At 47.6% G+C, this 24,033-nt stretch overlaps 2 protein-coding genes across 2 annotated transcripts; one reads left to right on the top strand and one right to left on the bottom strand.

Annotated features, from left to right (window-relative positions):
* Positions 1–16,919: 16,919 nt before the first annotated feature.
* Positions 16,920–19,749, top strand: LOC125555010 (uncharacterized). The gene is made up of 6 exons (XM_048718336.2): positions 16,920–16,976; positions 17,056–17,118; positions 17,193–17,285; positions 17,369–17,404; positions 19,447–19,612; positions 19,703–19,749. Exons 1-6 carry the CDS (start codon positions 16,920–16,922, stop codon positions 19,747–19,749), a joined length of 462 nt encoding a protein of 153 aa, XP_048574293.2.
* A 1,106-nt stretch (positions 19,750–20,855) lies between these two features.
* LOC147977342 (uncharacterized) lies at positions 20,856–22,550 on the bottom strand. The gene is made up of 6 exons (XM_087521131.1): positions 22,360–22,550; positions 21,635–21,731; positions 21,407–21,544; positions 21,203–21,315; positions 21,051–21,126; positions 20,856–20,966 (listed from the first exon to the last, which is right to left on the bottom strand). Exons 1-6 carry the CDS (start codon positions 22,548–22,550, stop codon positions 20,856–20,858), a joined length of 726 nt encoding a protein of 241 aa, XP_087377257.1.
* Between the last annotated feature and the right edge of the window lie 1,483 nt (positions 22,551–24,033).

A 24,033-nucleotide genomic window follows, 5' to 3' on the forward strand; every position in this document is an offset into this window, starting at 1 on the left:
ATATGCCAATCGATGCTCATAGCGTCAACATGATACTGTATGAAATGACATAGAAATTATTCGTACAGACCTAAAATATTTCGTCTACATACAGGCCACAACACCAACATATTGGGTGTATATAACTTAGTAGAAAAGGGTGGCGTGGCCTACTGGAAACAAAGACATGCAATAAGGAAATATAGAAGCAATAATAGTAGAGGTGGATATAAAAGCAGTATTGGTGTTAATCAGCTCAAAACTCCCACACCCGGCGCGTCCAACCTGACAATTAAGTGCACACAGAAATGGTTTCGCTATCCCATAAATAAGACCAACAAAATTTAGCATCTTTACGGGAAAATACACCTATATATATTTCTGGGATTTCCTACAAAGAAAATCATGGGAAGTACCTAAAAGAAGGTTAACATAGAGCTAACAAATACGTACAAACCAGACAATAAATGCATAGCGTCTGGGGAATGAAACCACTACCAGATACATGGTATCGCATGAGTGCCTGCCCTTCCTCTAGCCTGCAACATCTAGGAGCTGCATATATGCTTTCAGGTTTGTGCTAATTCTGCAAATTCAGAATATGCCCAAAGACAATGTACATAGATTTAGTTCTTTGTGATCCAATATATTCAGGAAAGAACAGTTTTAGTTCCATAGAGAAGGAATAAAAAAATTCGACCAAGATACCATCAGCCTGCTTATGCGATCAACATATAATTACTGGATTTCAACTTAAATAAATTCTTTGGAGATGATGTGCTAGCTATTAAGGGAATGACATTTGAGATGGTATACTGAGTCAATCGAACAACAAAAAGAAAGAACAAAATTGCTGTATTACATATTTACATGCAGTCACGTTGGGCACAAACTGAAAAATGAGTTCGCGATAAGATAACATAAGCCTGTCGTAGTTAATGTTGGAGCAGCCCGAGGAGGAAGAAGAAATGACACACACAAGAGCTTGAGGTAGAAGAAGAGCACACAGGGAGTTTTATGACACCACACACACTTGTGCCTTTTCTTTGTTTCTTCTCAACACAAATGAACCGGATACATGCGTTTAAGTAGCCAGACTACACATCACACACGCACCCACTAACCCCACTACGTTGCATGCACACGCGACGGCCAAGCCAGCTGCTTGATCCGATTATTCTTGCATGTACAGGCTTGAGTCAGATCCAAGTTTTCAACAGACTTGAGCTTGCTCACAACGGCACACTTGACGCACGTCTCAACTGAATGCGTCCGCTTCTAGCTCCACGCTGATCTGCCGCCGGACTCGGCCACTCTGACTCCACGGAGCTGTACGCGCATGTTGCTAACAACCATATCCATGCAAACTACACGACGTGCATGCTACTGATCAGCTGATGCTAACTCAACTAACTAACTCACTCTATCAACCAGCTTTGCACCGTGTACGTGATCACTACTTGACGTACACAACCTGCCGCAGCTTAGACTAAATGCATGACCGGAACTAATGCGACGAAATAAACATGATGAATACCTAGACAACAAGGTAAACTCTATCAATCACTCCCTTAACCTTGTTGTCGTTTATTCAAACATCTCCATGTCGATCTTCAAAGCAGCCCCGGCTCGTCGTCGGCTGTCGCCGCAGCAAGAAGCGCCCGCTGCCTCCTTGGCTCGGTGTAATCCTTGGAGTAATGCCCGTACTCTTGGCAGTTGTAGCAACGCACCTTGCGTATGTCGAAGTTGCCCTTCTTCTTGCCGGCGCCGCTGCGGTGGCAAGCAAGCCACTCCTCCTCCGTGAGGAGCAGGCGGCTCCCACCACCCTGGTCGTAGTTGTTGGCGCCCTCGTCCAAGTCGCTCCGGTCCTCCGCCGTTTTGAGCCTTCCCACAAGCTCTTCCATGGACATGGTTTTAAGATCAAGAAGCTGTTCAATGGCAATAGCTACCTGGATATACTTGGACGGCACGATGCGGAGAAGCTTCTTGACGACCTTCACCTCGTCGAGGTTCTCGCCGAGTGTGCGCAGCTTGTTGGCGATCCCGTTCATGCGCATGGCGAGCTCATCGAGGGTCTCGCCGCTCCTCATGCGGACGGCATCAAACTCCTTGAGGAGAGTCTGCGCCTTGGCCTCACGGACGCGGGCATCGCCGACCCGCATAATCTTGATGACATCCCATGCCTCCTTTGCCGTCGCCTTCACGGCAAGTGTGGAGTGCATCTCCTCCGGCACGGCTCGCAGAATTGCCGCAAGCGCCGCCCTGTCTTGGCTGAAGCTCCCGCCTCCCTCGATGGAGTCCCACACGCGTTGGGCCTCCATGTTCACCTTCATGATCAGCGACCACTCGAAATAGTTCGTCGCCGTCAGCGGCGGGTAGACGACGGTGCTGCTGGCCTGGTGGACGACCTCCTGCTGCACCACCACCTCACGGCAGCCACGCCGCGTCGGGCTCCGGCCTCGGCGCACCACCGGCGAGGCCGAGACACGGCGGCGACCCGGCGACGGAGTGCGCGAACCTTCAGTCACCATGGCTCTGAATACCAAATGTTGGAGCAGCCCGAGGAGGAAGAAGAAATGACACACACAAGAGCTTGAGGTAAAAGAAGAGCACACAGGGAGTTTTATGGCACCGCACACACTTGTGCCTTTTCTCTGTTTCTTCTCAACACAAATAAACCGTTTAAGTAGCCAGACTACATGCGTTTAAGTAGCCAGACTACACATCAGACACGCACCCACTAACCCCACTACGTTGCATGCACACGCGACGGCCAAGCCATCTGCTTGATCCGATTATTCTTGCATGTACAGGCTTGAGTCAGATCCAAGTTTTCAACAGACTTGAGCTTGCTCACAACGGCACCCTTGACGCACGTCTCAACTGAATGCGTCCGCTTCTAGCTCCACGCTGATCTGCCGCCGGACTCGGCCGCTCTGACTCCACGGAGCTGTACGCGCATGTTGCTAACAACCATATCCATGCAAACTACACGACGTGCATGCTACTGATCAGCTGATGCTAACTCAACTAACTAACTCACTCTATCAACCAGCTTTGCACCGTGTACGTGATCACTACTTGACGTACACAACTTGCCGCAGCTTAGACTAAATGCATGACCGAAACTAATGCGACGAAATAAACATGATGAATACCTAGACAACAAGGTAAACTCTATCAGTTAAACATAACGGAGATGCACACAGAAGCTCTTCACAGTTCACCGGATGAAATAGTTGGGTGTTCTGGATAGGTGGACTGCCGGTTGTGCCCAGCTGCGGCAACTGCCACACCCCACTGCCACCAGACGGCGCCCCCATCCAGGAGTACACAAGTTGCCCCACGCCAACCGAGATCTTTCAAATCTTCTCTATCATTGTTATTGCAAAAGGACTTTCATCAGTGGATCGCTGACAATCTCCCCCAAACCCTACAAGAGATTCAAGGAAGTTTAAACTTCCATTTTGCACATGTGCAATTGAGTCACTCACCTTGCTAGATTAGGTCAGATCTATTATCCATATTTAAGCCCTCCGAATTATTGTATTTTCCTGGCCAGATAATGGATCAACAAGTTTGTCCCTTCATATTGTCAAACACGGGTTGACTGGACCATCTACTTTGGTCGTTCAAATTATAAAACGCAATCATGATGTTGAAATCTCATCTCATTCCATCACATGAGCTTTTCCCAGTTTTTTTAAAGAGCTTTTCTCAGTTTTGGACAAACTGAATGACGGTGACGATTTGTATATTGTAGCTTTTCCTTCATTACGCTTCACTGGTTAGATGGGAGAGCGCGCTGTGCCCCTATGTTCAACCCCAAAAACCTTGATTCAAGGTTGTAGGTCATAGTAGTTGTCATCACTCGCAAGCTTGCTTGTGCACTTTAAAAAACTATATGACGAAGCACATCAAGAGAAGCAAAGGTGCTCTCAAGTTGTTATGTATATCATATAGCACATGTAGGACAACAAAATGACAGTCATCAAGGAAAATATATAATTACCAAAATCAACCCTAAATCAGCACTCCCCTCGCCATCTATGTATCAGACTACTTGGAACTGAACTGTATGTAAAGCAAGATTTAAGTGTTGAGCATTAGTCCTCAACGTCCCATGTGTTCTCCATCATGCTCCTGACTTTACTGTCATACTCTAGTTCGTAGTCTAAATTCAGTTACTGATTGCACTCACCCCTAAGTGAACACTAAAAGTTTTAACAGGATAAATCACACACATATATATCATTACTTTAGTCAATAGAGTCCTGGAACTGTGTCACAAGATCCCGACAAAACTGACCAGAGTTTTCGTAGTTCTCTGAAACTTTTCATGTCTGGTTCGCTACTACTCACAGTTCTTTCCTGGATTCAATAAGACCCATGAAAGCAGACCATTTCTTGGGGTATACAACTGAAAATAAGGTTGTAAAATTCATTAAAATCATCTAGAACAAACAGTATGACATACTTTTTGCACAAGTACTGTAAAAACAAGTATTACCTATCCTAGCCTTTTGGCTTGAACTGAAAAAATAGTATGACATACTTTTTAACTCCTACAACTACCTTCGTGATGATCGGAAGAAAGTGTCACAGACACTATGCACATTTATTTTGTTGGATTGTGTAGATCCAATTGAGCAGTCCCTAAAGCTGGAAGGATTATAGTTGGAAAAAAATACCTGGAGGTAACAGCCTTTGTTGTGATAGTACTTGCTTTATTGTCAATGAGGAAGTGCTAGAAGTATGAGAAAAATCCCAGTATACCATCAATTATTGATTACTTGTCAGACCCAAGAAAGCATTCACACCTCCAAGATGTTTGTTAGACTGTTAACATAGCATGAATTCACTTCAGACTACTCCTTTCTGTACATGTAATTAGATAAAAGAGAATACTGGTTATGAACTATATTCATAATATGAATGACAGTGTGAATCTCTCCGGCAGAATTATGAAGCAAATATTGGTTAGGAACCAAGGTTAAAAGCAAACCTTGCATATGATAATATTGCTATTCTTTTCTTCTTCATTTCCATTTTTTTCTTCAGTCCATAAGTGCATGAACTGAACAACCAAATCAGATTTAAGCAGAAATTAATAGAACAATAGAGGGGTTGGGTGCAGATCATCCAGTTTTAAACATCAAGAACCGGAATTTGCAAGAACAGTAATCTACCTGGCGATGTTGGATGTCGTCCAGCGGAGGAGATGGAGGAGCATGTCCTGATGTCCCAATGGAAACTCCTTGACCTCCATGGAAATCTTGCAGTATTAACTGAAAAACTCACCTTGCTTATCAGTATCTGCCTCCAGACCCACAACAACCACAGGGCACCTCCTCCTTGTTCCCATGTGGTTATCTTCCCCTGTTAAAAAGAAGAAACATCATCTGTAAAATCATGGTGATTGATATTACAGAGCAGCAGCCAGCAAATCAACAATTCAAGTTAAGTCTATGACAGCATGAATTGGTCAGAAAACAAGCTTCTATTATTGGTTACAAATTTACACTCAAAGATGTATTTACAAGCTTCTCTGGTTGGGTCCCAATGCTATCTAATTTCATCAACAATTTCATTAAAACTGTCGTAGTCGATGCGATTGGGACGAGCAAGAGAAGAGGATGAACGAGACAGTGGATTTGGTCGCCGGGCGGAACCCCAGCTTTTCCGTTCTCTCTATTATCTGATCTGTTATTCAGTTTACAGGGAAACCTTGCTATCTAGCCCGACCAGTCTGCTGCGATCCGGTTTCACCGCGCCATCCCACGATGACCGCATCGCTAGCTCGCCACACTGACCGGGCAAAGGCAAAACAGAAAAGAAAACGAGTGTGGGGCGATCGTGCACACGACTCGACCCCCTGGCTAATCCTACGTGCATGCTGCATGCCTACATCACATCAACACACACACGCACGGCTTATTCAAAGGGAAATACTACCCATGTCGCCTGGAGCTTACTGAGCTAACAATTCTCCCCCTTAAGCTCCAGCGATCTTGGCTATCTCTCTGACTCCCAGCCTCTGTCGCATCTCCACATGGCGCACACGACCCAATGCCTTCGTCAGCACATCTGCAAGTTGATCAGCAGTCCCGACGTGGTCTAGCTGCAGTTGCTCTTCTTCCACACACTTCCGAATGAAATGGAACTTCACATCTATATGCTTGCTTCTGTCATGGTGGATCGGGTTCTTTGCAAGTGCGATAGCTGATTTGTTGTCCACCAGGAGCCTGAACTTGGTTGGAGCTTCTCCCTTCATCTCAGCGAGTAAACGGCTCAGCCAGAGGCCTTGACAAGTTGCCGCTGCCGCTGACACATACTCAGCTTCACAAGAACTAATGGCGGCCACCTTTTGCTTTTGTGAAGTCCATGAAACAGGGTTTCCACCGAAGAAGAATGCCTGACCAGATGTGCTCTTCCTGTCTTCAACATCTCCGGCGTGATCACTATCACTATAGCCCAGTAGATCACCCGTCCCTCCTCGTTTGTAGTAGCAGCCATAATTCAGAGTGCTCTGCACATACTGCAGGATCTGCTTCACCGCCGACCAGTGTGTCACTGTTGGCTCCATGAACCTGCTCACCATGCCTACTGCATAAGTAATGCCTGGCCTGGTGTGTGTCAGATACCTCAGACTTCCAATGACGCTACGGTACAGAGAGGGATCAAAAGACTTAGCATCATCTTCCCTTCTCAGCTTGAGCCTGCACTCCATTGGCGTGTGTGAACCATTGCAACCTTTCATGCCACCCAGCTCAAGTATCTTCTCTGCATAACCACGCTGACACAAGGTGATCGAGCTCTCTGACTGAACCACCTCGATCCCCAAGTAATAGCTTAGGAGGCCGAGATCGCTCATCTTGAACAGGTTCTGCATTTGCTCCTTGAACTGAATGATATGATTCTTGTCAGTGCCAGTAATGATCAAGTCATCCACATACACACCCACCAGCAAGTACGATTGGGCGTCTCCCCTTCTGTAGACCGCATGTTCAAGTGGGCTGCGAGTGAAACCTAGTGTATCCAGGGTCTCATGAAGTTTTGCATACCAGGCTCTCGGTGCTTGGCGCAGGCCATACAATGCCTTTGACAGTTTCAGCACCTGATTCTCCTCCCCTGCAACAACATAGCCCGGTGGCTGCCCCACATAAACCTCCTCCATGAGCTCACCGTTGAGGAATGCTGATTTTACATCCATGTGGTGCACCTCCCATCCGGAGTGCGCGGCGAGTGCAAGGAAAAGACGGACTGTCTCCATTCGAGCCATGGGCGCAAATACCTCCTTAAAGTCCACCCCCTCCCTCTGTGCATAGCCCTTTGCTACCAACCGTGCCTTGTGCTTGATGATATTGCCGTCGGGGTCGCGCTTCACCTTGTAAACCCACTTGAGCCCGATCGCTTTGTGTCCACACGGGAGCGTGGTGAGCTCCCAGGTGGAATTCTCGGCAATGGCGTCCACCTCTGCATCCATGGCACCTTTCCATGCAGTATCTTCGAGAGCTTCACGCACGTTGGCTGGCTCCTCAGCGCTCAACAGGCAGTGCAGCATTGCTTCACGCACTGCCTCCCCCTCAGTCTCGTCCATGATGCACGACACGCGACGGTAGCGAATGTCACCAGTGTCCACGTCTCGCCGATTTTCATCGTGACTGAGTGGGGTGGCCCAGCGAATGTCCCTGCCACGAGTACTGGGCGTGGACGGCGTGGAGGACGCGGGCATGGTCGCCGCGGTCGTGGTCGCCGCGGGCGTGATCGCCGCGGGCGTGCACGGCGTCCCCAGGGTTGATGAAGAAGGGGTCGCCGGGCTCCGCGGCGTTGGGGGCGTAGTGTCTAGCTCCTGCATGCCTTGTTCCGTGGTATAGACCACGGTGAACGTCGCCGGCGTTGGAACATCTGTTGCCGCGCCCGGAGTACGCCATGTCCAGGGCCTGCTTTCTTCAAAGATAACATCATGTGTCACCCGTACCTTGTTGCTTGCTGGATCGTAGACGCGGTAGGCCTTGGACCCTTCTTCATACTCGACGAATACCATCGGCGTCGAGCGGTCGCTCAGTTTGGTGATGCCGGGCCCGACGTTCTTCACGTGAACCGTGCACCCAAACGTGCGCAGGTGGTGCACTGCGGGTTTACGGCCGTGCCACACCTCGTAGGGGGTGACACCGTCCAAGCTCCTCGTCGGCACGCGGTTCAGCAGATAGACCGCCGTCCGCACCGCCTCGCCCCAGAACAGCGCCGGCATAGACATGCTCTTGATCATGCACCTCGCCATCTCCACCACTGTTTGGTTGCGTCTCTCGACCACCCCATTCTGCTGCGGGGAGTAAGGCGCGGTGGTGAAGTGTTGAATGCCTCCCTGCTCGCAGTACGATCTGAATTCGGCAGAATTGAACTCGCCGCCGCGATCCGATCTGAACGCGTGCAGTTTGCACTGGCCACTGGCGTCCGCCATGGCCTGGACCTTCTTGAAGCGGGCGTGCGCCTCGTCCTTGGACTTCAACAGCTCGAGCCACATATATCGACTGTAATCGTCAACGACCAACGGAAAATATCTGTTACCTGCCGGTGTCGTGGGCTCGATGGGGCCGCAGAGATCGGTGTGAACAAGTTCCAGGCCGCGCTCTGCACGGTGTGCACTGGCCTGGGGAAACGGTGAGCGGTGCTGCTTTCCAAGGGCGCAGCCGTCACAGTACTCTTCCACGCGATCTATCACTGGCATTCCCCGCACCATCTCCTTGGTCGCCATGGTCCGGAGCGCGTGGAAGTGAAGATGGCCCATGCGCGTGTGCCACCGCCAGGCCTCGTCGTCCCCAATGGCCATCAGGCACACCGGCGCGTCCACCGCCAGAACCCAGGTGTAAAGACAGTTGGTGGAGCGCTTGATGCGCGCCAGCACGCGCCGTGATGGGTCGTAGACCGCCATCACGGCGTCCCTGATGTCGATGATGCAGCCGGCCTCGTCAAGCTGCCCGACTGAGATGATGTTGGTGCGCAGGCTCGGGATGAAGAAGACGCCGGTGAGCGCGCGCTGGCCTCCGCTCTGCAACGGAAGACCACAGAGCCGCGCCCTTGTATCGCCACCACAGATCCATCGCCGAACCTCACCGTGCCACGCACGACTTCATCCAGCGCCGAGAACACGCGCCGGTCTCCCGTCATATGACTACTCGCCCCGGTGTCGAAGAACCATACGCCGTCTGGGGACGGCACAGGGAGGACCTTTTCCTCGTTGAGGTGCACCTGCTGGGGTGCGATGAGCCGAGAGGTGTCGGCGGTGGTGACCGTGGCCATGTAAAGACCGTGATCATGCTCAGCGTCGACTTGCGCCAGGTTTGCTTACTCCGGCTTGCCTTTCTGCTCCTGCTCGCAGAGCCATGTACGACACTCTTTCTTCCAGTGCCCTGGGATGCCACAATGATGACATTTTCCCTTCTTCTTCTTGCTGCCGGAGCCGCCCGCGCTCGCGCTCCCCGGCGCACCCTTGCCTCCGCCTTGTGGCTTGGCCTTGGCAAGTGATTTGCCCTTTCCGGTGCTGCCGCTGCCGCCTGCTGACGACGAGCCACCGCCCCCACCCGTCTTCTCGCAGACGAGCCACTCCTCGTGCATGAGCAAGAGACGCCCAGAGTTCTGCGCACCGTCGTCAAGATCATAATGGTCCTCGCACGCAGAGAAGCGGCCGACGAGCTCCTCAATGGTCATGGCCTTCAGATCGAGAAGGGACTCGATCGCCATCGCCATCGAGCGGTAACGGCGAGGGACCACCCGAAGGAATTTCTGGACGGCTTTGTGCTCGGTGACGGGGTCGCCGTAGAGCTCGAGATCAGCGACGAGGACGGAGAGGCGCAGCCTGAAGTCCTCGATGGACTCCCCATCTTTGAACCGGAGTTCCTCGAACTCTCGCCGGCGCACCTGCGCCTTGGCTTCACGGGCGCGTGCGCTACCCATCCTCATGGTCTTGATAGTTTCCCATGCCATCTTCGCCGTATCCTTCGCGCCCAGCACACGCAGCAGCTCCGGCGGGACGCCGGTGAGGATAATCTGCAGTGCGCGCCGGTCGTCGTTCTCGTCGGCGCCATCTTCGATCACCGCGTTCCAGACACGAGCGACTTGCAGCTTGACCTGCATGACAAGCGCCCACTCCTGGTAATTGGTGCGGGTGAGCATCATGGATGCCCCGGATTCCTCGCGCACGACGCGCTCCACCACGCGGAGTTCGCCGCTGCCGCTGCCAGTGAGGCGCGCAACCGGCGCCTTGAACGAAGGCGTCTGCATCGGTGATCCAGCGCCGTCCTTGTTCTTCCCGTCCGACTCGTCGCCCGACATGTGCGCCGCCACGGATCAAACACCGCCGGCCACCGGAGCAGGATCAAAACACCAGGCTCTGATATCAATTGTCGTAGTCGATGCGATTGGGACGAGCAAGAGAGGAGGATGAACGAGACAGTGGATTTGGTCGCCGGGCGGAACCCCAGCTTTTCCGTTCTCTCTATTATCTGATCTGTTATCCAGTTTACAGGGAAACCTTGCTATCTAGCCCGGCCAGTCTGCTGCGATCCGGTTTCACCGCGCCATCCCACGATGACCGCATCGCTAGCTCGCCACACTGACCGGGCAAAGGCAAAACAGAAAAGAAAACGAGTGTGGGGCGATCGTGCACACGACTCCACCCCCTGGCTAATACTATGTGCATGCTGCATGCCTACATCACATCAACACACACACGCACGGCTTATTCAAAGGGAAATACTACCCATGTCGCCTGGAGCTTACTGAGCTAACAAAAACAAGTCCATACACATGACAGTAGTTCAATTACAAAGTTACAATACACCAGTCCATGAAAGTAGTTCAACTCACCAATCATCAATCTCAAAACGGATACTCTCCATGACAGTAGTACAAATGTAGAATCCATACATCAACCCATACTGCCAAGTGCCAAAGCTTACCTTGTGATGGATTATGAGTGAGCTCATGCTCAGAGTAGAAGCCGAGTTCGTTTCCTGGTCCGGATGATGATTGATGTAGCAGGTCTGTGGGCGAGAAGGTCAGCGACCTGGGCGAGGCCGGCACACTTAGGCCAGGCTGGCGACGACCTACAGAAGGAAGGGGAGGCCGGCGACTTGGGGAAGAGACACCACAATTTCTGCTTGAAACCCTCCATGGCGGTGTTTCTCCTTGGCGCTTGTTCAGTGGGGAAGCACCGGCTGCGACGGCTGCGAGGCATGGATGGCTGGCGGTGTGACGGCTACAGCCGGCGTCGGCGTTCGTGGTTGGGACTGCAATGGCGTGGGCGAACAAGAAGAGGCGTGAGTAGGTTTCGGTCTTAGATGGGGATGGAAAGGAGAGATGCGTACATGGTGAGGGGGCGAGACACCGGCGGCGGCGTATGGAACCCTAGCCCAGGTCCGCAATGAAGGCGGCGGCTCGTCTCGGATCGGTGGCATTTCAGGGATCCGCGAGCATGAGGGCGGCGGTGAAGGTATGGATGCGAGTGCGAGGGCAGCGGTGACCTGGAGGCGGCGGCTCCTCTCGTTCCCCGGCGGTGGCGGCTCCTCTTGGGGCTGGGGCGTCATTTGAGAGATGAAGCAGATCGAGATCTGATGAGCCTGGTTGACTGTTTTCTTAAGCGCAGTCTGAGATATGGAAGAAAACCAGACGGAAAAAACGACGAAAAAAACCTACGGAAAAAAAACCGAACGAAAATAGTGGGAAGAAAATTAACCGGCGGAGACTACCAACTGCTTCATTAGGAATAGAGATATAGTTGACTCCTAAAGATATGGTAGGATTAGTTTCCTTGTCACGCAAGACATTCTGTGTATATATTATGACCGATTCTATGGAATACAATTGAGTTGCACCGCATATTCTTTCTACAGTTTCCAACGATATTTTTTTAGTCCCCACAAGGCCACAACCTGAATGTTTTAAACAAGTAATATTCATTTTAGATCAATATAAGGAGAGCTCCACTGCTCCCATTTTATTGAAGAAGAAGCCAAAACCCAGGTCCACAATAATTCGTCAAACTCCACGCACAATGTTATTAACAAAAACAACTCCAATTACAGGAAACCCCGCGGCGCATTATTTAGCTACCTAGCCGCCGGCGCCGGTAGCCCACCCCCTCCGCTCAAACCCCGCGTCGCCGCTGCCGGAGGGCCCGCCGGCGAAGCCGCGCCGTCCCTGGGATGGCGGCGGCGGGGCACTTCCGCCCTCAACATCGCACCCCACGGCTGCAACACCCCCTCCCCACCCCCTAAGATCTGGTTCCGGCCAGCCGGGCTGCGGCGGGGCGGATCCCCTCCTCCACCACAACGAGCTGTTGGACCCCCTCATGGTTCCAGATCGAATCTGGAGGACCGCCCTCTCATGGCTCCAGATCGGATCTGGCTGACAATCCTCTGTCCATGGTGTGTGTGTGTGTGTGTGTGTGTGTGTGTGTCATGGCGTGCTTTTGGCAGAGGGTTGAAGATTCGCCGCGGTTCTCTGTGGACACTACTCCGGTCCCCCGCCCACATTCCTCGATCGGTGGTGGTGGCTCTGGCGTCGTGGTTGCTGTCGCAACGTTGCTCGTCCCACTACGGTAGCTACTTTTGCAGTGCATCTTTAATGGCACTGCTCCGTCCATGATGGTCTCTGGACATGTGGGTTTGCCGCGATGAGGTGGCCTTTTGCGTGTCATTGCGATCCTCGGTTGATGGTGGTGATTTAGATCAAATTGGCCAGACGGTGGTGACCGCTGACTGTTCTGCAGTGACTTCCTGCGGATCCACGACGGCGAGGTTATCGAAAAGACTTCAGGAGGTGTTATCTCTTGATCCGGTGGATGACTTTCTGTGGTGTGTTACAAAATATGGACAACGACTTGACGCACAGGGATATTTTGTGGGGTGGCGGCGGTCAAATTGTAGCTGCTGGTATTGCGGAAAAGTGGTTGCGACAACACATGCGTGGCTTTGATGGTGGTGTTGTGAGCACCTGGTCTCGAGCTCCGGGGTGAAAACCTAGGTCAGACCCGAGTGGTCATACCTGGCAATGGCGATATTTTTATGTCGTTACCTTGTTGGAGGCATTGCTCGGATATGTTCAGACCATCTTTCAGGGTGAAAACTTTGATTCTGACTTTTGTGGTTGGATCCGGCAACGGCGGCGCTTGAGTGTCGCTACCTTCCTGAAGGCGTTGCTGTTGAAGAACATCGGCCCCCATGTGATGTCAATGCTTGGTGTAGATATGGTCTTAGTTGTAGTTTGTCCATTGCTGATCTGATCGCTTTGGAATTTTTTTTCTTTTTATTTTCTCTTCTCCACGCCTATGCATAGCTTTTGGTCTTGTGACCTTGCTAATTGTTGGCGTTTTTTTGCGTGTATGTGTCGGGTTGGCTGTGTGCATTTTAATTATGCAGAGGCCGGATGTGTGCTCATATTGTATCTCTCGATGCTCCATTTGAGCCAATAAAACTCACCCTTTATCGAAAAAATTACAGGAAACCAGGCCATGAAGGCACATCGCTAGACTCCATGAGAAGGACCACACCCCAGCACAACCTATTACATGAAGCGAATAAAGCTGAAAGACAAACTCATCTTCAGGCACCCTAATGTTAGCTCCAGACGATCAGCTGCTGCACCTGGAGGCAGAAGGAATCACTTGTCGCCATTTTCTGATGAGCTTGACAATAAGCCACCAGACCTGATTCACGGACATCCAAGGAAGCCCTTTAAACACCAAACTATACCCGTGTTTCCAGATAGCCCAAAGAATAACTAACTGTTAGGTATTTTGGAAGCAAATTTGGAATCCCCGAACCTGCAAACTCCTGTTTCATGTAAGCTAACTTCCAATTGGCTAGGTGGATCTTCATGTGTCCCTGAAAATTGTTCCAAAGGCAATTTGCCACTTGTGAATTCAGAAGGTCAATGGCCCACCTAGGAAATTTCAAAAGGGATACACAAATAATATTCATTTTCGATAAAGGCACAAATAGTGTTCATAGGTTTTTTTTTCCAAAAAGGAGGCTATCCCCAGTCTCTGCATCAGAACGATGCATACGACCATATTATTAATAAGCAAAGGTTCAACAAAGTCTGCAGGTCTCAAAAGGAAAAAAAATGCTCACATAGAGCAAAAACACAAAACAACAGGATAGCCACAACCGGCAGGCACAAGAGAAGATAGGAAACTAAACTCCTATCCTATTACATGACCGCCATCCAAACCGGTACATAAGGACTCGGTCCTCCCTTTTTTTCTCAAACAAAATCTCATGTTCTTCTTGTCGTCTCCAGCATGTTCACGTACGAGCCACGGCAGCCCATGAACCGCCTTCACACACATATGCTTCCTGGTATCAGAGCCCAGGTGTCTGGAATAAATTTCGGTGAACTCATGGATGGTCGGTCATGGTTGGTGGGCTGGAAACACTGTGTTAGCTGGCCCATGGGCGACCGATGTGTGAGGGGGAGATTGTTGGGTTTAGTCCCACATCAGTTATGGGGGGAGACATAATACGACTTGTAAGGGCAGAAGTGTCCCCTCCACAACCGATGTGTGACTAAACCCAACAAAATGCAAATTAAACAAATACACTAGCTGTCGAATAAACAGTACATCAAAATGACTACGAGCACCACACGATATGTTTGCTGTGCAAAACTTTTGTCTCAATTATATGTGTTATCATTTCTCTTTCGTACTACTGGCTAAGCAACTCAAACAGTAGCTTGGATCACCTAGGTCGGCCTGCTAAATGGACACCAGTGTTACCACGCAGGACTGCATGGAGTTGTTGATCATAGCTAGACTTGCCCTTCCGCCTGGACACATGCCGCTCGTCAGGTTCACTCGCATTCCAGCAAAGCTATATCAGGTACCAGTTGGTGTCATAACTCATAACATACCATGTACACCATCTGAACCTGCACACCGCCCGGTGCTTAGCTCACCGCGTTCTCAGTCGCCATCAAGTGGGACTCCACCGTAGTCGAAATGGCCATGTTATTAGTCCGGGAGTGCATGTTGTCAATCATGTTACTATTTGGCAATCCCTGGTGCCTTCTATGCCTATACCCATGAAATCAAATACGTAGGATCCAAAGACACAACAAGTAACACAGGCAATAGGATTGGATAATGCTGAGATAGAAATATAATGGAGAGTAAGATATTCATCTCTTGCTTCGGGAAGTCTTGCTTCTTATAAGAGACTTTAGACAACAGGCATTGGCATCGAGTCACTAGTCCTTCGATGGATCAGTCATCAAACTCTGAATCTCTTGGTTATGAGCTTTGCCCCTGGGTAGGTCGGAGGGTATGAGATCTTTTAACACAAAAGACAATATTTTATCAATCTTCGGAACCCTGCATCAAGAGTTCAAGACAATGCACCTGGCGGACACACACAATTCATTTGTTTGTACAAAAGTTATTGAAAAATAAAGCCCAACCAATAAGGTTCTGTCCTTTTAGAGAAAAGGCAAGCTAAGTAAAGCCAACATAGGCTAGTTAATATTTTGTGGTTTCCAACAATATTTTTCTAGTCCTCTCAACCTGAATGCTTTAAACAAATAATATTTATTTTAGATCAACATGGAGAGCTCCACAGCTCCTATGTTATTGAAAAAGAAGCCAAAACCCAGGTCCACAATAAGTCGTCAAACTCTACGCACAAAGTTATTAACAAAAACAACTCCAATTATAGGATACCAGCCCTCCAAGGCACATCGCTAGACTCCATTAGAAGGACCACACCTCAAGCTGAAAGACAAACAGCATCCGCCTCAAGAATGGAGACAGGGCTTGTCCGGATGACCATCATTTTATTTTGATGTAAGCTTGATGTGTGAAAAACGGACAAACTCGTCTTCAGGCACCCCAATGTTTGCTCCGACGATCAGCTGCTGCAACTGGAGGCAGAAGGAATCACCTGTCGCCATTTTCTGATGAGCTTGACAATAAGCCACCTGACCTGATTCACGGACATCCAAGAAACCCATTGAACACCAAACTATACCCGTGTTTCCAGACAGCCCAAAGAATAGCTAACTGTTAGCCATTTTGGAAGCAAATTTGGAATCCCTAAACCTGCAAACTCCTGTTTCATGCAAACTAAACGCCAATGTTGGCTGGGGAGTGCTTCGGTACACCCCCACCCCCCCCCCCCCCCCCCTAAAACGTATACTAGATAGTATGGTAATTTCACATTAGGTATAGGAATACCCACCGGACGCCGTACGTCCGCGCGCGACATCATACACCCGCCCGCGTATGCCGCACCCGTCGTTGTACGTACGCCCGCCCGCGTACCCGCACCCGTCGCCGTACGTTGCCGTCGTACGCCCGCAAGTCTCCACGTTGGCGTCGACAGTTGTTGGAGGAAAAAAAAAAGACACGGTAGCCGCCGATGCCCGCTGTCAAAACCCTGAACCCTAACGCATCCACGCCGTCTCCACGTCGGCCCCCGTCTGCACGAAGTCGCCGTCGCCCGGGTCGCAGCCCAAACAGGCCGCCGCGCGTGCCTCGGCGCCGTTACCGCTGCCGCCGCGCGTGCCCCGGCGCTGTTGGCGCTGCCGCCGCGTCCCAGATGGCCGCCCACCCGCGATCTACATCACCGCCTCCCTCCATGCACTACGCCTGCTACGACCAGCCATCGTCCTCACGCCGTCGACACCCGCCTCCGCCGGCCAGCAACATCACGCCGTCATCACGTTCGTCATCGGAGGAAATGGATCCAGCTGAAATCCTCGCCGCCGTGCAAGAGGTTGGTTTGAGACATCGTTGTGCTTGATGAGATAATTGTTTTAGGGATGATGTTACACGGCGTTTGATTGACCGTACAATTTTTTTAAACTATCTATAGTTAGAGGAGGAGGGCGAATATGATGGCGATGATTACGGCGAGGACAACGAAACCTCGTCACTGAATATGGATGAACCTGGTGAGGAGAACTACATGAGTTTGGATGAATCTTATAGTGGCAATGTAAGTGTGATCAATGTTGATAAAAACAATAAATATGATAGACCGCACGGACAATTTAATATTTTTTTGCATCATGCAGCGACATGGCGATGATGATGATGATATGGATATAGATGATTCATTTGCTGAAAGTGCACTCCTGGTATATTATTAATAAAATCAGAAAAGAAAAATAACCATATGAGTGCTTACATGTTTTTTTTGCAATGCGCGCAGATGGACGAGGACGGGGACTTTGTGAGGAATATTGTGGACGATGAAAGTGACAAATCAAACGTTGATGCATCTCATGATGACAGCTCCAGCAAAGTAAGTTTTGGAACTTACATGACTATATTACATATTAAAATAATAACTGACTGACATAAATGGTTTAATGCATTAATTTACAGGGAGATGTAGATGGTACAAGCAGGAATGATGAGCATGTTGGTGATGATCTGTTTAATTTTGACATCGGATTTGATGAATATCAGCAAGAATCATTGGACATGCATTGGAAGGTCATGAGGAAGACGTTCAAGTCACTAGGAGAGGCTTACATTTTCTATAACCAGTATGCTTACGATCGTGGTTTCAGCGTAAGAAAGGACTCACTGAAATATTCGAAAGGTCCTGAGGGAACTAAGCGCTTGAGGAAGTATTTGTGTGCGAGAGTTGGGAAACGACAGGCAAAACTTTGTACAATGGAAGGCAGGAACCGCAGGCTGAGAGAGGAGACTCGTTGCTTCTGCGATGCGCATATAACTTTGAAACTTGATAAAGAGCGTGACGTTTGGTATGTCAGCAGTTTCAATGATGATCACAGTCACATTCTAGCTAGACCGGATGAAGTCACGTTTCTTCGGTCTCATAATCAGATAAAAGAATATCAGAAAGCTGAGATCTTAACCATGGTAGGTGCTGGAATCAGGAAACATATGATTTATGATAAACTCGTCAGTAGGTACGGGTCATATGCAAAGGCTGGTTTTGGGAAGAAGAAGCTTTATAACATGTGTTATAGAGAAAAAACGAAGTTGCTTGCACAAGGTGATGCAGACACTGCCATTGGGATCATAATGACCAGAAAAGAGAGAGATCCAGATTTTTTTCTTTGAGCACACCGTCGATGATGAAGGAAGGCTGAAAAACATGTTCTGGTGTGATTCTCAATCACGTCGAGACTATGTTGCCTACGGTGATGTGACAGTCTTCGACAGCACATACAGGATGAATAGGTATGGCATGCCATTTATACCTTTTGTCGGTCTGAACAACCACCGTTGCACCACGGTATTCGGTTGTGCTCTTGTGTCTGACGAGACGGAAGATACTTATGTCTAGCTGCTTCAGATGTTTTTGAGGGCTCACTGTCAGAAGAGGCCCAGGTCAGTAATTACTGATGGAGATGCAGCTATGATTAAGGCCATAAGAAAGGTACTTTCGGAGGTTTGGCATCGTCTTTGCTCATGGCATATTGAGAATAACATGCAGAAACACCTTCATCATAAGTCTCTAAAGGAGTTCAGGTCTCTACTTTATTATGCCACTTCAAAAAAGGTATTTGAGGAGAGATGGGCAGCGTTTACCGCCAAATGGCAATCGGAGAAAACAAAGACATGGTTACGTAGGATGTACAAGAAGAAAAGGCTTTGGGCTGCATCATATCTGTCAGGTGGGTTTTTCTTAGGTATGCGAAGTAACTAGCGAAGTGAGAGTCTGAATTCATGCCTTCACTTGCATCTAGACTCCGGTATGACTATTGTTGATATGATTGTGCACTATGAGAACTGCATAGTTCGTCTCCGTGAGAACGAGGCGCATGACGATTACACAAACTCACAGACAGTTCCAGTAACAGTATTGGACGAGTGTAAAGATATTGAGAAATCAGCTGCCCGTGAGTTCACTGCGGCAAACTTTTATATCTTGCAGGAAGATATGAAGAAGGCACGGGAGCTTGAGGTACTTGAGAGACTGAAAGGAGCAGACACTCACAGATTCATACTGACATGGAAGGAAAATAGGGATATCAGATTCACTGTGGAGTACACCCCAGGTAACTCCGAAGAAACTGTGAAGTGCAGTTGCAGAAGCATGTATCGCAAAGGACTTCCTTGCAAACATATTCTTCACGTTCTGATTCAGCTACGCTTACGTGAGATACCTAAGTGTTTAGTACTGCGGAGGTTGAGCAAAGTTGCAAGGGGTGGACTTCCCGTGAAGCGCACTAGCGATCTGTTTGCGTGGGGATGGGCAGGTGCAGGGGACAGAGCTAGGTACAGTGAGTTGACTACCTTATCTACTGAAGCAACTCATAAAGCATGCAGTAAACCATTTTTATTCGACAAGATGAAGGCGACTCTGAAGGACATAATAGATAATGATTACACTGAGGAGGATGAGCCTGGTGCGGAGGTACAGTTTGTGAACGACGATGCATTTGAGCCTAATCAAGATCATGGTCTTGTTCGTGATCCCGCAAAAGTTAACACCAAAGACGCACCAAAACAGAATGTTAAAGGCCGCGGTAAGGATGGTCCTGATGTCACTAAAAATGGGCGACCTAAACCTTTTGATGAGAAAAGCAAACGTCAATGTGGACAGTGCGGTCTTCCGAGTCATTATAAGTCCACGTGCCCTCAAAATCCTAAGTATGATTTTCTTATGTTATTATAAATCTTATTGTTCAAACCAAATTTATTTGTTTATTGTGAATTAACACATATCTTACTGTTACGTAGGAACTTTGCTTGAATTGTGGAGTATGGAAGATTGGTTCACCCTTTGATTGAAGACAGTTTTATTATGGATTGCGATGGAAGATTGCTCCACCCTTTCATTGGAGACAGTTTTTTAATGTTCTATATACGTGATCTTTAATAATTGTTAAAGTATGTTATATGAACTTATTTTACTTTGTTGATGTCAGACTATTTGCTACGATACCGACATAAGTATTTTTTTATGACAGACTTTGTAATGCAAGGAGTTTTACTTTGCTTATTTTGATGTGCTCATTTTGCACAGTAGTGCCGTTGCTGTTTACTGTTAATTTTCTGTGCCGTCGTTGTTTACTGTTAATTTTAACTGCACAGTACGGTCGCCGTCGCTTAGAACCCCGTCGTTTTTATTATTTTTTTTAAAAACCCCGACAAGTGCGCCGGCGGCACTGTCCCACAGGGCAGCGTCGGCCGGCGGCAGTAGTACGAGGTAATCAGAGGAGTTCGACAGCCTATGTGCCGCCGGGTATATAAGCCGGTCGTCGCGCGCTCCGTCGGGCGAGGTGGGACTAAACATTTCTCGTCGCCCCGCGTGGAACTTGGGCCGTCGTCGCGCCGCATGCTACTTGAGCCGTCTTCGCGCCGCGGGCGAAACAGTGTTATTAGGCCGGCCCACGCGGTCACGCGCGTCGCTGCATGCACGGCGGCTGCGATAGCAAAGTTTTAGTCCCACCTCGCCCGACGGAGCGCGCGACGACCGGCTTATATACCCGGCGACACATAGGTTGTCGAACTCCTCTGATTACCTCGTACTGCTGCCGCTGGCTGACGCTGCCCTGTGGGACAATGCCGCCGGCCGACGCTGCCCTGTGGAACAGTGCCGCCGACGCACTTTGTCGGGGTTTTTTAAAAAAATAATTAAAAAATAATAAAAACGACAGGGTTCTAAGCGACTCCTCTGATTATCCAAACAATTTGACGATGGCAGAACTATGAATATGAAGATTTCAAATTTAAAGACAACGGCATGAAGACAACATAATAATCGAAATGTCATTCTCGACATAAATATTAAAAATTGTAGTGTCTTCTTCGTCACGAGATATCAAAGTCGAAATAAAAGTAAACATTATTTGAGCCTACAAAATTTTCTAGTACAAAAATTTTACCACATTTATTTCTTCTTTGCAAGCCGGGTAACTTTGTCCTTCACATCGTTGAGCGTATTTCTCTCCGAAAAAATAAGCTGCGCAATCATTAAGTCTCTCAATTTATCAATTGACCCCTGTTAGAACTTCATATTAGTACAATTCAAATAGTATTACATAATGAATTTAATTGAATATAAGCATTTGAAATAAAACCAGACCTGAGAAAAATGGCTTGTCCATTTTTCACCGTTCCAATATTGAAAGCATCGAAGAACAAATATTCCACATGAATTGCTGGTCCGTACAAAGAACGGTTCATAAGTTCGCATTTGAGGATAGATACTAAAACAATATGAAAGTATTTACTCACCCGTCTTCTTGTTGTGTCATATTATACGTTTTGATAGGCCAGGTAGACACATCCGGATAATTCACAGCACCGCTCGCATTCGCATCACGTATGTCATATCCAAGTTGTTTTCTCTGTTCATATACATGATAGCACGAAAAGAATTTAACATAGTTCAGTTACTAAATGATAGTTTCAATATGCTCATGTAAATTTATGCCGTACCAGCTCCTCAACTTTTTCTGTAATTTCACTGTCAAGTTCGGGTCCCATCAAAGAATCAAGAACCTGGAACTCTTCCTTCGGGCGATGCATGACAACCGAAACCCAGTGGGTATTTCCCTTATTAAGAGGAATATAAATCTGCATCACAACGAAAATATGATGCAATCAACACATATGCTCTTATTATTTATATCCCATATATGCATACATTAAGGCAGTTGAACTTACCTTATCTTTTTTAAAATACTCATCGGTGCATCTATTCACGGGTCCATTCTTCTTCGCCACAACTTCATTGTCATTTTTTCCTGGCTCGGTGTCCGGTCTAAATTTATGTAACCAATTGACCAGTTAGGTCGGCATTATATGAAGATTGTCACCAACAACTCCCAATAGATACGACGAATAAGCATTGATAACCTGAAAATAATTTAAATGATGTATAACAATTCCAATTTGCATTGAATGCTAATAGAAAACACAACAATAACTTACATCACCGGTTATCCATTCATGGTCAAGAATCTTACAAGCCCTCTCTGCATTGAGACCTTCGCGCATGCCATCATTGAATATTTCCTTCTTTCTATGTTTTGCTGACCGCTCATAAGCACGAACAAACTTAACACTAGCTTTAATCACATCGTATTCATCTTGAAAGACTTCTTTCTCGAATAGTTCTGCAATACATGACGGCAATATGTTAATAAGTCAATGATAAGTAGTAAGTTCAGCTCGAAAACAATATGATTAAACTCACTTGCTTTTGCTGAACGTTTTGCACGCTTTGTAGGTATAACTCGAACATAAGGAGACTTTATAAGGTTTGATACCTTCCGCTTCCGTTTCCCTACACCCTCCTCCTGTACCTCATCTTCTCCAATACAATCTATGGATCCACATGATGCAATTTCATCCGTTCCTAAAGATGTAACGGATTTCTCATCAGATACCTCAGGAACTTCGATAGGATCTTCTTTATCACCCTTGAAACTATCCAATATTTAGGTGTGCAATAATAAGGTGTCTTCTCTTCAGAATCATTAATATCATCTTCATCATCCTCTTGCACATTTTTTTCCCGGTGTGGTGAAATTGTCCATGTCAGGATTATATACAAATTCTTTACAAGGTTTCCCACCATAGTTTCTACTTTCACTATTTTCACCATACTCATTCTCTTCTTCTTTTTCAATATCACCGGCTTTGTAGAATACAGCGCTTTTGTTCAATTTCTCTATGACCCTCTGTGATTAAAAATTAGTTGTAATTAGTTATGTGACACATCAAAAAACATAGTGAACGGAAAAATCAGAAAACTTGTACTTGTGCGCATAGCTCCGGCATACGAAGCATATCCTTACGAATGTGCTTCAGCTCAGTCAAAATCCGATCCATAATAGGGTTCTGGGTAGCTGAAGCCTCAGATGTACTCACGCCTGTTCTCCTTCCAGTAATGTTAGACTTTCTCGTACTGGATTTCTTGTTCTTTTCAGCCTGTTCCATTCTAATTTTGTTTAAGCGGTACTCTTCAGTAATGGTGTCATCGATCTACAACATAAAGAATCATAGAATCATATTTAATTAATAATTAATTGCAGACTTTAAATGGAAAAATATATATTTAACGTATTACCATTCCAACACCACGACCATATTGAAAGTCGTACTTGCCTCTTTTCTCCGCTGTCGCTTCTTTCCAATTCCTCATCAAGGGGCTCAACAGCGCTAAAGGATCGTCCTGTGGACTGGTGCTTGGCTGCACCTTCTCCCAATATAGATACTGCAAAACAAACAAACAACCATTTAGCATGTGTTACACTATTATTACATAATACAACTATTCAATTTAAAAAATAAATCATACCTGGAGAAGTGCTAGGTTCCCACATGGCCATTCCCTAACACAACCGGGCTGCAAGACCATACCAATCTCCGACAAACAAAACCGCAAAGTGAATGCGTTCCAGTTGAACTTTTTTATCTGCCTGACATCTTGCACTAGTGCATAATAATTCTTTGGAATGTACTCAGCAAACACTGGTGCAATTATAGTCCCTAATAGGACGAGAAACGCCATCTGAACAAATTCATCATCCGCGTTTTTATTTCTCACAATCTTGTCAATAAGATCATCAATCAATATTTTACCATTCTTCTTGTTAACAAAACTAGATGGAATTTTTTTATTGCTTTGCCTTGGTCCATACTCAAAAAACTAGAAACATCAACTCCTTCATTCTTGAAACCAAATAAAGCGAACACATCATCAGGCCTCAGTGAAATCAACCCTTTTTTTTCCGGCTGCCTCTTGCACCATGAATTTTTTACTACTAGGATTGTAACCCTGAATCATAAGCGCAAGCAAATTATCACGCATCTTGACCAAAGGTATTCGTAACATGCCCTCCATCTCCGTTTCGTAAAACGTAAATCGCTGACTTGATGTTAACTTATTAACAAGACTAACCCATTTTTATACGGAACATGCAATCACATCATCGATGTCCATACTGCATATAATAATATCTATGTGACGCTGCATGCAACTAATGTGTTATATAATGTTGAAAATATTAAAAGAAATACCTGCCCGACGGCGACTACAGCAGGCGACGGCGATCACA

The sequence above is a fragment of the Triticum urartu genome, chromosome 4A (genome assembly GCF_056163025.1).
Source record: "Triticum urartu cultivar PI428250 chromosome 4A, HENAU_Tu73, whole genome shotgun sequence".
Taxonomy (NCBI): Eukaryota; Viridiplantae; Streptophyta; class Magnoliopsida; order Poales; family Poaceae; genus Triticum; species Triticum urartu.

Bases quoted from the DNA above. Each gene is read 5' to 3' on its own strand.
- LOC125555010 (XM_048718336.2), top strand. From the start codon at position 16,920: ATGGATGAACCTGGTGAGGAGAACTACATGAGTTTGGATGAATCTTAT. The intron at 17,405-19,446 runs GTTGGTGATGAT...ATCCCGCAAAAG, and splicing joins CAAGCAGGAATGATGAGCAT to TTAACACCAAAGACGCACCA. The intron at 19,613-19,702 runs GTATGATTTTCT...ACTGTTACGTAG, and splicing joins ACGTGCCCTCAAAATCCTAA to GAACTTTGCTTGAATTGTGG.
- LOC147977342 (XM_087521131.1), bottom strand. From the start codon at position 22,550: ATGGTGGGAAACCTTGTAAAGAATTTGTATATAATCCTGACATGGACA. The intron at 21,732-22,359 runs GTATCTGATGAG...ACATAAATTTAG, and splicing joins ATCCTATCGAAGTTCCTGAG to ACCGGACACCGAGCCAGGAA. The intron at 20,967-21,050 runs GTCTGGTTTTAT...AAGTTCTAACAG, and splicing joins GGACAAGCCATTTTTCTCAG to GGGTCAATTGATAAATTGAG.